Consider the following 12,274-nt stretch of genomic DNA (forward strand, 5'->3'; position numbering starts at 1 on the left):
ACATCGTCAGGACCTGGCAGTGTCACAAGGATCACGGCTGAAGCATTTGGTTTTATTCACCCTTGCCTCGTCTTGGACAGCTGACCAGGCTGCATGGGCTGAGGTGCTATTGCTGCTGCCCACATGGGCCCAGAGTTTTTTCCTGAGATGATCAGAGTTTGGGTTGCTGGGTCCTCAAGAAGCTAGTTTCCATTTTAGAATTTAAAAAAAAAACACGAAAACACTAATTTTTTCCAGTGGCTCATTGCTTCTCAGTCCTGTTGCTGAGTGGATTCTCCAAAGTACAGTTATTAATTATTGATGCAAGAAACAAACCTCACTGCTGATTATGCTGACCCATAGTGACCTTGTAGGGCAGGGTAGAAGTGCTTTTGTGGGTTCTGAGACTGTAACTCTTTGTGGGAGTAGAAACCCTTGTCTTTTGTCCTCAGATAAACTGGTAGTTTCAAGCTGCTGACCTTGAAGTTAACAAGGTCTGGATCAAGTGAATTCAGCCCAACGTATAATCATTATGCCACTAGGGCTCCATTGAATTGTTGATAACATTACTGATTTTCACAGTGTACCTGTCTTTAGAGATGGCAGTTTGTAAAATACACATTTAAAAAACACACCAAGGAAAGACTCCATTACATAGTGCCCCTTAGAGAACATCCATTGTACAAAAATATTTTAATAGATTACAGAATATTACTTTAGCCCAATATTTACAGTACTACACTCAGAAACATATTTACATAGTTAAGACCTCATCTATACACTCAAGAGTAAGTCTTAAAATTGTACAGCAGCATTTGTCTTTATCAATCACAAATGGTTAAAGAGCAATCTTTCCATGAGAGGGGCATATTAAACCAATTATTCTCAATAGAGCTACATTAGTTGATTGCTCGATGATCTTAGTCTCACTCCCCTACTTGTCTATAGCTAGTTTCTGAACTCTGCAGAGAAATAAGACACGGACTCAAAATGTTCTGACTCATCTCAAATGTGAAGAAAACATAATTTTCATAACACTTATCACTACATAACAGACATAATTAGTACTTTTTAAACCAATATGCTACAAATAATGTCTAACCTTCTTGAGACAAAATACCACTCATGTTATTATGATGTAAACTTAAACAATACTTAAAAGTACTGCAAAGCATTTGAACCTAGCATTTAGAATTGAGACATTTCATTTTAAACTTTGTTTTCCCAAAAAAAATGTATTTTAAAAACCTAACACTCATTTTTTAAACGCGAATAATAAAGCAAAATGCTATATAAGCCAAAGTGATTTCTATCCTAATGTTAAAATTCTTTATCGTCTCTTAAGAAAAAATATTATTTTAAATCCTAAAGCCAAATGCTAGGGCACAGACGACAGTGGATAAGTGGATAAGACAGCTGGAAAGTATATTTTAAATAGTTTATTTCTTAAGTTCAAGTTTTTGTTTTTTAGCTGTGTTTTTCTCTATTAGGAAAGAAAATTTTAGTTTTGAAAAACATTCACTCCAATTCAGAGGATGTGAATTTCAGATTTGGTTTCAACTAACATTGATAGTGTCCATTCTGCATTTGACAATTTGTTGAGTAATTTCATATAAATAAATGGCCTTTCTTTGTCAAACAATGTTTTTCTTGTATATGTGTCTATGTTGACTATAGTAATGTCATTATAGTTTAGAAGTCTTTTAACCCCATAGAGAAAATTATTTCCAAAGGATTTGTTTTTTCTTTTTAAAAAAAGGGGGCTGCGGGAATGGGGAATTCATGACATCCTATCATAGGTCACATAGATTTTTAGTTCAGTTATAGTGATTAGAAATTGATGTAGTAATATCTTTTCTGATAAATAATGGGCAAAAACTCAAAACTTTCCAGAATCAAGAAACCCTGAAAATACCTTTTTTTTTTTATTTTATTTGCCTGACAGTATACTTAATGTGACAGGATTTTGAAACCACATTTCTGGCGGGCTGCTCAAAGAAGCCAGAACCATTTGAATGCCACCTAGTGGTTCATTCTAGAATTGCAGCCAAATTTAAGTGGCTGTTTTCTTGCTGTTAGCTGAAAACATCCCATGATTTTGCTTTCTGAAACAATGACAGGAAACGACTATTTTCCAGACAATGAGATTCTCAGTTACATAAATAGACCACATGTGCTATTTGTACCACAGCAGGATTTCTCTTCTACCGGTTTCAGTTGTGTGTCCCCTCAGTGACTGAGCTCTCCTTCACTGGACTGGAAAAGGCGCCGAGTCTTTTCACATTGACCTAGATTGTATCTTGTTTTGATCAATTCAGAGTTAATTGAGAAATATAAAATTCTAGCCTATCCCCATCTCCTAAAACCCAGCGACATCCCATATTCTCATGGCATTCTTTCGAAGGCACTGGTGCTGCTTAGAGCAGCCACAGCAACTCCTCAGACTCGTTCAGAGCGGTGACGACAATCATGCTCAAAAAATTCCAGATGCCTTTGATTTGGCCGGCTAGTGCTGCTCCAGTCCTAAGTTCACGCCAACAAGGACCGTGCCAACTTCACCATGGAATGCAAAGGGGCTTTTCAAGAACCTCTGGAGAGAGGGGGACACTGTCGAAACCAGCATTCCTTGAGTGGTCACTGGGAACCCTCCCCTACAGCCCCTCCACTTACTATGTCATTGAAACCTGGTAAAATTGTGACTGTGAGAAACATCTGTTGATTATCCTTATATTTAAAAGGTTGCAGTGCAACGAAGGCAAAAAAGGAGAAAACACTGCAAAAAGAAACAGGTGGAGGAGATTCTGCCAGTTCTCTGCATGTAACAATGAGCAACACAATATTGGTCAGAAGAAACTGATGTCAACAGAATAAACTTGAAAACATAGCTGCAGAATGGATATCCTGAAGTCAGAATGAGCATTGCTTATAAAAGTCAAATCCCGATTAATATCAACTCTACAAAGATTTCAGCTTATTTCTTTGAACAGGATTCTGGGAGGTCTATCTGGGTAGCTTATTTGTTGTTCTTGTTACTCTGTCCCTTGTACAATTTACCAAGACCCAGAACTGGGGTACTTTTTCAGTAGCAATTAGATGAAGACACTATTTATAAGGTGCATGTTTTTTTCTTCGATTATCTGTGGATTTCAACTGTCCACGTGAATATGTGCTTGGCTGTCATACAGAATCTGATGTCATAGATCTGGCCACTGAGAAAGGCCAAACACAGCATTGCTGATGGTGGCGGCCATAGTTGGAGCGGGTCCGGGTTTCTACAGCTGACCTGGAGGCTTCTCCCACTTCCCGCATTACCACTCCAGCTGCAGGTCTGCTTTGCTCCACATGTATTTCCCTCCTCGCTTTAGGAACATCTTCTCATCAAACCCACTGCATTTTATAGCTGCTTCTACTCCAACATCCAGGATAGACTTCGAAGGATCCTTCCGTCCATTTTTACAGTTCAGAAAGCGCATCTAGGAAATCACATGGCAGGAAATGTGAATTTTTTATATATAACATGGACTATAAAACCCAACTTAAGGGCTAGATCCCAAATCACTTCTGGTATCCCAAGTATTTTAACAAAGGTCTGCTGAGAACTACATGGCAAAAACTTGACTAAAGACACTAATTTTCTTTAAACCCTGTCTCTACTCAACAAGTGTACATTCTAAAGGAAGAGCAGGCATAAATACATCAGACCAATTAAATGTATGTTGCATGTCTTACAAGAAGTATGTCCTTCTACGGGGGGAGTGGTAATCAAGGAAGAGATGAAGGATCAAGTCCCCAGAAGGTAACATGCTTTGATCTTTGCAAGTTGGAGAAAACAATGTTAGAAAAGCACAGGACAGGTGGGGGTGGAAGGGGGGAGGGAGGAGTGAGTGGTTAAAAAAAAAAAAAGAAAAGCACAGGAACACAGGGTCATACAATGTGTTTAAAACTATACGTTGAAAAAAAAAACCTATAGGTTGATGGTATTGCTCGGGTGCAACAAAGGCATATTTGAAAAGGGGAGAAACTGGTGAGATAGGTCCTGGGAAGGGAGACAAGGCAGGAGATCGAAAATAATCTTACCTAGCACTCCACAAGAGATCTTGATCTTCACTCTAAAACTAAGCACTTTGTAGTGAGTAATGAAGTCTTTTTACTTTGTATGACCTACCATGATATTGAGAGTTCTTCAGGGGGTCAAGTTATATTTGTTGGGTTCAAATGTTAATTTTCAAAAGCACATTTTGGCACTGGGAACCCTGGATGCAGGTAGATGTTGGGCGGCTACCTGCAAGGTTGACAGGTGAAGCCCCTGAGCCAATCCTCAAGAGACAAGAGGAGGCTGTCTCCTCCCCGGAGCCACACAGCCTTGGGACACCGTTTGGGTGCTGGGACTCCAACTGGGCTCCATGGCAGTGGGTTTGGGTTAGATTTGACTTAACTGGAGGTCAGCTGATCTGTTGAAGATTTGTCAAAATCTTGAATCAATCATGATCATTTGGATTTCAAAAATAAATTGTTTGAATTTTTCAATCTACCTTGACCTAATAAACTGAACATTTGCTTTATTACATTTCCCTTTATACTCCATAAAGAAAGCTCATATTGACAAGGCATCTAATTACTCTAATGCATCGTTAATTGATTTGAAAATAATAAAATACTAATGTTTAAAATAATAATTTCTCAAAAAAAACTAAATCCAAGTTAAATACTAAACTCATGGCTACGGTTAGAGCTTATATCTTAAAAAGTAGTCTTAGAATCTAATTATTTGCCTTCTGCTAGGAAGGTTAACAAATATGGTATCCAGTGGGAAGGAGTGAAAATGGAAAAGTGATTTGCTTTCCAACTCAGAGAAGTATGAATTTTCATTTTGTTGGAAACAGTGGTGGCATGGATATGCCAATGGCATTTGGAAAGGATATGTAAGTATCACCTCACCAGAGTCAAAGTTTATTGGTCAGAGGTCAAATTGGTAGTATATGGATTGTCAAGATAAATAGCCACCTGGTGCAAGACACCCTAGCTTCTCACTAGCAGAAAATGACCGGAGTGTTCCAGAGCTCAAAAAGAGGGCTTAGAAGACACACAAGAGACCTTCCTGCTTGATTTGTCTCCTGTAGCTCTTACTTCCCTGGGATGCTGTTACCAAGTCTGGCATGTTGTAGGACTCCAGGTCTTGGTCTGTGCTACGGAGCATAACAAGGCAAGGGGATATGTGGGGCCTTCTAAAGGAGATTTACTTAATACCTAAAATTTCTATCACCCAGAGCAAGTTTGAAATAAGAATCACTCGAAGAGTTCATCTTAGTTATATAAAGAAGTCTATGGGAAAAGATCATAATTAATTTAAGATACTCAGGGCCTCCTGGAAGATGAGAAACAGGTACTTAACTCTTTATAAGCAATATGTAAAGTCCCAAAGCTAGTGATGAGGGACAGAATGATCCAACCAAGGACAACAAGGTCCAGGACAGCAAAGACCTTCAGTCTAAGAACCAGAGTGCAGTAGGAGTCTGTTTTGTGAAGAAGCACAACGTGATGAGGTCCAGGGTTTGTGAGTGAAACTGGAAGTGCTGTCAGTCCCTGCCCAAACTGGAATGAATAGCTGAGTATAAAACCCCAATCATGAGTTAGAGCATCAGAGATAAAAGTTAAGCTCCACGTAGTTATGACCGCAGGAGAGGAAAAAAAAGAGTGGCATATTTTTGGATTAAATATGTCACAGTGAGAGGAAATGGTGACAGTAAAATAACACACATAATTTGCAACTAAAATGTGCAGTGCTGCTTCTTGTAAGGTAAATGTCATTCTCTATCACTGGGTCCTTAGTATTTGCAAGTAGTAAATCTAGAGCTCCTCAGTAGCAACTGAATGAAGCTATCAAATCAATGTGATGTTCTGTGACCTCCCTCTAACAGTAAACTGAATGTAGGATATTGTCCAGCCCCAAACTACTTAACAGCAGACTCTGATATTCATATTAGGTTCAATGTAGCATCCATGAAGCTATAGCCACCTGAAGACAATATTGCATAGAAGTTAGTGTGCTACAGGAACAAATACAAATAATGCCTATAAGAGTGCATAGCGCATACTTGAACACATTGAAGAAGGAATTCTATACTATTAATACCAACCATTGACAAGAAAAGTGCAAATGCTAGTTAAAAAGGACCAACATATACAAAATGGTTATGCTCATTATAAACCAACTGTCATTGCTACTATTTTAAGTGATCAATTTTTTTAATCGTTTTATTAGGGCCTCATACAACTCTTATCACAATCCATACATACATCAATTGTGTAAAGCACATTTGTACATTCATTGCCCTCATCATTCTCAAAACATTTGCTCTTCACTAAGTGATCAATTTATAACTCATTAGAAATACTCACATATTCATCCAGAATAAGGTAGGAATCTTTCATCTGTAGAGAAGATATTAAACATAAACTCAGTTTCAAGTGTTGTTTTCAGAATACAAATTAAACTGTTTTACAGTGTTTATGAGCTGGTGCTTTATTACCTACAGGTTCAACATTTCCTGTATTGAATGTATACCTTTTGGTATGTCGTTTATAAGTCACCTGTCTGTGCCCCATTACTACCTAAAACACATCTCTAGAGCCATTTGTTGGTTTGTCTATCCAGTCAAATTCCAAGAAGTTAGGACCACCTGATAGCTTCTGAGCCTATGAAATGCTCAGGCTCTAGTTCCTCATTTCTCTAGTTGTGGCAGAGTTTTTTATTTTCAAACCCAGGACTCATAGTGTATGTGTCCACCATACAAACACTTTCCTTGTTTTGTTTCAGTAATTGGTGGTGGTGGTGGTGGTGGTGGCTCCTTTGAGTTAAACCTGGCTCACAGCAAACCATGAAGAACAGAACAAAAGACTGCCTGGTTCTTTGTTATCCCCCAATGGGTTGTGGAAGTGTGCACCACTGTGATGCATAAGCTCTACACTGAGGCAGTTTCCTCACAGAGCACAAGGCTTTTCTCCAGAGAGCCTCCATTGTTCTGATGGTGGCTGTGCCTGAGGTAGTTCCAGTGATCAAGACTCACACTTTGATCACTGTATAGAAGGTAAAAATTCTACCACAGAACCACAAATGACCCATGAGTTATAAATTATAATGCTTTTAATGTGATATATTCCTGGGAGGTACAGGGTGGCCTTAACTGAGGATTTTAATTTTATGCTGATATTTCTTGTAAGGAACCTAGGTGACTGGTTGCTAACTTACAAGTTGGCATTTTGAAGCCTCTCCATGGCCCTTACAAGCAGTTTCTGTAGAGATTCTCATTGCCTGCCATGGCAATAAGAATTCATAGCATCCCTTTAGGACAGAGGAAAATTGCCCCGCAGGGTTTCCAAGGCAGTGATAACCAGAGCAAAGGTTCTATATCAAGGATTTTATTTTACTTGGCTCTGTTAGGTAGTTAGAATAGGGTATCCATGGTGCAGGCTCAGAAATTTGAGCTCTCAGCCAGGAAGGGGTGGTACACATACATGGGCCGTACACCTGGATTGGCCCATCTAGGCCTGGTGAATTTAATTCAGCCAATGGGGTCAACCATTACTGTCAACCACGCCTCCCACCGGAGGCCCTGAGAAGACAGGATCTGAAGCTCACCAGGCTTCTTTGTCCTCTCTGGCAGCTGCAGTGATCTCCTTTGGCCTCAGGGATCCACATGCAGGTGTGAAGTGCCCTGAGGGGGCCTGTGTAAAACCTGAACTGTCTTCTATCCTTTATAAAACTCCCTTGGATCACAAACCAGGCTTGGGAGTGAATTCTTTCTCATGTGAAGCCAAGGTCCTAAGTATTTCTCACCCAGGAGATCTAATGGATCCACAATCAATACTTATAGAAGCAACAGTTAAGAGACCAATCAACATATTTTTCTTGGCAAATGTGGTGTAAAGTGTTCAAGAGAAAAAAAGTCACTTTAAAGACTAAGGTGTGCCTGACCGGAGCCTTGGTCTTTTCCACCCCTTCACATGCATGTGAAAGCTGGACCCTGAACAAGGAAGAGAAGGATGGATGTGAGTGAATTAAGCTGTTGCCAAGGAATACTGGACAGAACAAATCTATGTTGGAGGAAGGACAGCCATAATGTACCTTAGAAGCATGGTACATGGTGAGACTTTGTCTCACCTACTCTGGACACCTTCTCAGGAGAAGGACTTCGTGCTTTGGTAGAGTGAGGGTCAGTGGAAAAGAAGAAGAACCGCCATGAGATACATTGACGCAGTGGCTACAACAAGGGGCTCAAACAGCAAACGTGATCCTGAGGACAGCTCAGGGTCAGGCAGAGTTTTCTTCTGTTGGACATAGTGTCACTATGAGTCGGAGTGCATGCCACCTAACAACACACAGCGCACGGACACACATACAACATATACACACATATAGCACACACACACACATATATATAATTTTTCCCCCTAATGTAAAAATGGTGCTCATTAGCAGATCACAGAACTGAAAGGAAGCAGAGTTTCTCATAGGTCTCAACTCTGACTCCCAAGACCAAATTCCTTCCATATCTCCATAAAATGCCCTTTAAACTAAGACTGCCTCATCCCGCACTGACCCATAGCTCTACATGAGGACAGCACTGGAAACACAGTGCGGAAATTGCACCCGATCTGGCCCCACCACACTGAGGCAAAACACTAAGAGTGTGCAACAGAACAGCAAGGGGAGCAGAGCAAGGAAGTCCTGAGGGAGTACCAAAAATAGACTTCGGGGCCAGGGCATGGCACCCTATCAGACTCAACCAGAAAACACTCCTAAAGGTCAACAAACAGACCCTGAATTATTTACAGGCTTTTCTATTTTTTTGTCATTCGTTTGTTGTTGTTTTGTTTTGCTCTGTCTTGTTTTTGTGCATATTGTTATCTCTGCAGGTCTATCTAAATAAGATAGGTGGGATAAACAATCTGGAGGAGAAAACAACAGGACCGATGCTTCTTGGGGGACATGGGAGAGGGAGAGGTGGGGGCAAGGAAGTGGTGTTAACAAACCCAGGGACAAGGGAACAACAAGTGATCCAAAATTGATAGCGAACAGGGTGTCAGAGGCCTGGTAGGGCTCAATCAAGGGCAATGTAACCGAGAGGAATTACTGAAACCCAAATGAAGGCTGAGCATGATAGTGTGACAAGAGGAAAGTAAAAGGAAATAGAGGAAAAGACTGGGAGGCAAAGGGCATTTATAGAGGTTTAAGTACAGGAATGTACATATGTAAATCTATATATGACGATGGGGAAATAGATATATGTGCATATATTTATAGGTTTAGTATTAAGGTAGCAGATGGACATTGGACCTCCACTCAAGTACTCCCTCAATACAAGAACACTTTATTCTATTAAACTGGCATTCCATGATACTCACTTTCCCAACAGGATTGCTGAAGACAAAGCAGGTGCATAAGCAAATGTGGTGAAAAAAGCTGATGGTGCCCGGCTATCAAAAGATATAGTATCTAGGGTCTCACAGGCTTGAAGGTAAATAAGTGGTCATCTAGCTCAGAAGCAACAAAGCCCACATGGAAGAAGCACACCAGCCTGTGTGATCACGAGGTGTCAAAGGGATACGTATCAGGCATCAAAGAACAAAGAAAATCATATAAATGTGAATTATGGGGAGTGCGGAGTGGGGACCTAAAGCCCATCTTTAGGCAACTGGACATATCCTTATAGAAGGGTCGCGGGGAGTAGAAGAGTCAGTCAGGGTGCAGTATAGCAATGATGAAACGTACATTTTCCCCCTATTTCTTAATTGCTTCCTCCCCCCCGACTATCATGATCCCAGGTGTACCTAACAAATCAGGCTAGAGGATGTACACTGGTACAGATAGGAACTGGAAACACAGGGAATCCAGGACAGATAAACTCTTCAGGACCAGTGGTGAGGCTGGCGATACTGGGAGGGTGGAGGGTGAGAAAGGGGGAACCAATTACAAGGATCTACATAAAACTCCCTCACTGGGGGACAGACAACAGAAAAGTGGGTGAAGGGAGACCTTGGACAGTGTCAGACATGACAAAATTATAGTAATTTATAAATTATCAAGGGTTCATGAGGTGGGGGAGGGGGGAAATGAGGAGCTGATACCAAGGGCTCAAGTAGACAGCAAATATTTTGAGAATGGTGATGGCAGCAAATGTGCAAATGTGCTCGACACAATGGATGGATGTTTGAATTATAATAAGAGTTGTACAAGCCCCCAGTAAAATGATTTTTTTTAAAAAGAGTTGTACAAGCACCAATAAAATGATTTTTTTAATTGAAAAAAAAAATAAGACTGTATAGATTGCCTTGAACAAGAAGCAGCTATTTATCTCTGGTGAGTCAATCTATATATGTGATAATAAAGAAACCAACTTTGGCTTTATACAACCTTCTGGTTTGATTCAGGCACCAAACAGGAAATCTCTTTGTGGCGGTCTAAGAATCCATCAAACTCTTCATCACTAATGACAAATCTTTCTGCTTCTCTCAGCGCATCGTCACCAGAATTCTCCCCATCAATTAACAGGCATTGGAAAACCTGAAAGGCAAACATAGTGTTTTCATGAAAATATCCTTTATTATTTTTTGCCCCTCTTAATTTCCCTCTGATTCAAGCTTCATCTTTCTTTGAGCAAAGAAGGCTAAGGATCATCCCATAAACATAATACTTTGGGGAAATGAAAATAAAATTGAAATTCATGAATATGGTAAAAGAAGTGTCCATACTCTTAAAACATAAAACTGACCTATACTTTATTTGACTTATATATATAAAAGTTATTTTTAAGCTAAAAATGAATAGTTCCCTCAAGATTCCTTAGCCCTCAAACCTACACAGTGGTCTGAGTGGCTTAAAGAAAAAAGGTGGAAAGTGAAACTGAAAAGGACAAACTTGCGACAAACAAGTTCACTTCAAACAATAACATACACACACACAAATGAAGGAAATAGAGAACCTAAAGAAAAGTACAAGAACATAAGTGAATCAGTTAGTTTCAAAACCAAGAGAAAAGTATTTTCAATATTTCTAGTTTCTTTCCATTTTTAAAATATCCTTATCAAATTTACATAATTTGTTTTTCAGAGAATATATAAGGACCGTTTTACAATGTTATTAAATATTTACTTTTAATACTTTTTAAATGTCTATCTTTCTATTTTTTTTATTGTAAGCAGTACCGTTATCTGAAAAGAAAAATTTCTTCCCCAGAAAGGGCAGGTGACGTAGGAAGACAAACAGGTGGAGAAAACCAAGGGCAGAGTCTGAACAGGTCCCAGGGCACCCTGGTTCTCAAAGGGCGTTAGCTAATGTCATTTTTAGAATGATTCTAATATTTTAGTCAGCTGAGAATAAACTCAGAAAATGCTTTAAATATCACCTTCTTTATTAACTCTCATTTATGTATTGCCTTGGTCACACGTTCTTCTGGGATCCCCAGGTCTCTGAGACACAGTGCCACTGACCCTGATCTCCCTGTGGGTCTTTGGTTAGATGTGTTTGCGTTCGCGGCTGTGCTCCCAACGAGACAGTGAGCACCCCCAGAAGCTTGCTCGTCTCCACAGCACATTCCTATTTGAGACAGAGAGGAGGACGGGCAGGAGGCCAAGGAAGAGCGATCTAAGGAAGTCTGAATCTTAGCAGACTGGAGTCTCAGAGGGATAGTGTGACCAAACTTGAGGATGACGCTACCCACAATGTCTTCTCATAACTCAATAAAAAATTTTAGTCCCATCAGAATGATGTGGAGAATATACCCATTATAAATAAGCAGGAGTTTTAAGAAGACATCCAGTCATATTAAATTAGAAAAACAGATGAATTTAGACTTTATGCTGAAATATTCTTTTAGAATATCTCCAAGCACTTAGCATAGCTCTTGAACTTAACTTTCATAAGATTCTAAAAAGAACCTCCTTCTAGTTTTCAGACATGAAAATGGCAGGGGTGGGGTGGGGGGGAGAATCATATTATCGTGAATGAGGGTAGCGCATGATGGGGACCCAATGCCCATCTGTAGACAACTCCCTTGCAGGGGGTAGTGGGGAGGAGATGAGTTCCTCAGGGTTCAGTGTAGCAATAATGAAACTCACAACATTCCTCTAGTTCTTAAACGCTTCCTCCCCCAAACTACCATGATCCCAATTCTACCTTGCAAACCTGGTTAGACCAGAGGATGCACAGCGGTGCAGATGGGAACTGGAAACACAGGGAATCTAGGACAGATGAACCCCTCAGGACCAGTGGTGACAGTGGCGATACCGGGAGGGA

The 12,274-nt window shown here is 40.1% G+C and overlaps 1 protein-coding gene across 2 annotated transcripts in view; it reads right to left on the reverse strand.

Annotated features, from left to right (window-relative positions):
- Window positions 1–689: 689 nt before the first annotated feature.
- The window catches only part of RSAD2 (radical S-adenosyl methionine domain containing 2), a 24,444-nt gene continuing 12,859 nt past the window's right edge, over window positions 690–12,274 (reverse strand). Inside the window, exons 4-6 of one of the 2 annotated variants that reach the window (XM_004696011.2) lie at window positions 10,394–10,543; window positions 6,379–6,411; window positions 690–3,452 (exon numbers count right to left, since the gene is read on the reverse strand). In XM_004696011.2, coding sequence (XP_004696068.1) covers window positions 3,288–3,452; window positions 6,379–6,411; window positions 10,394–10,543 — 348 coding nt within the window. In that variant the 3' untranslated portion in view covers window positions 690–3,287. The remainder of the gene's footprint in view (window positions 3,453–6,378; window positions 6,412–10,393; window positions 10,544–12,274) is intronic. The other variant, XM_045286740.1, reaches the window with a different exon arrangement.

The sequence above is a fragment of the Echinops telfairi genome, unplaced genomic scaffold (genome assembly GCF_000313985.2).
Source record: "Echinops telfairi isolate 266 unplaced genomic scaffold, ASM31398v2 ScPeMD7_9;HRSCAF=40, whole genome shotgun sequence".
Lineage (NCBI taxonomy): Eukaryota > Metazoa > Chordata > Mammalia > Afrosoricida > Tenrecidae > Echinops > Echinops telfairi.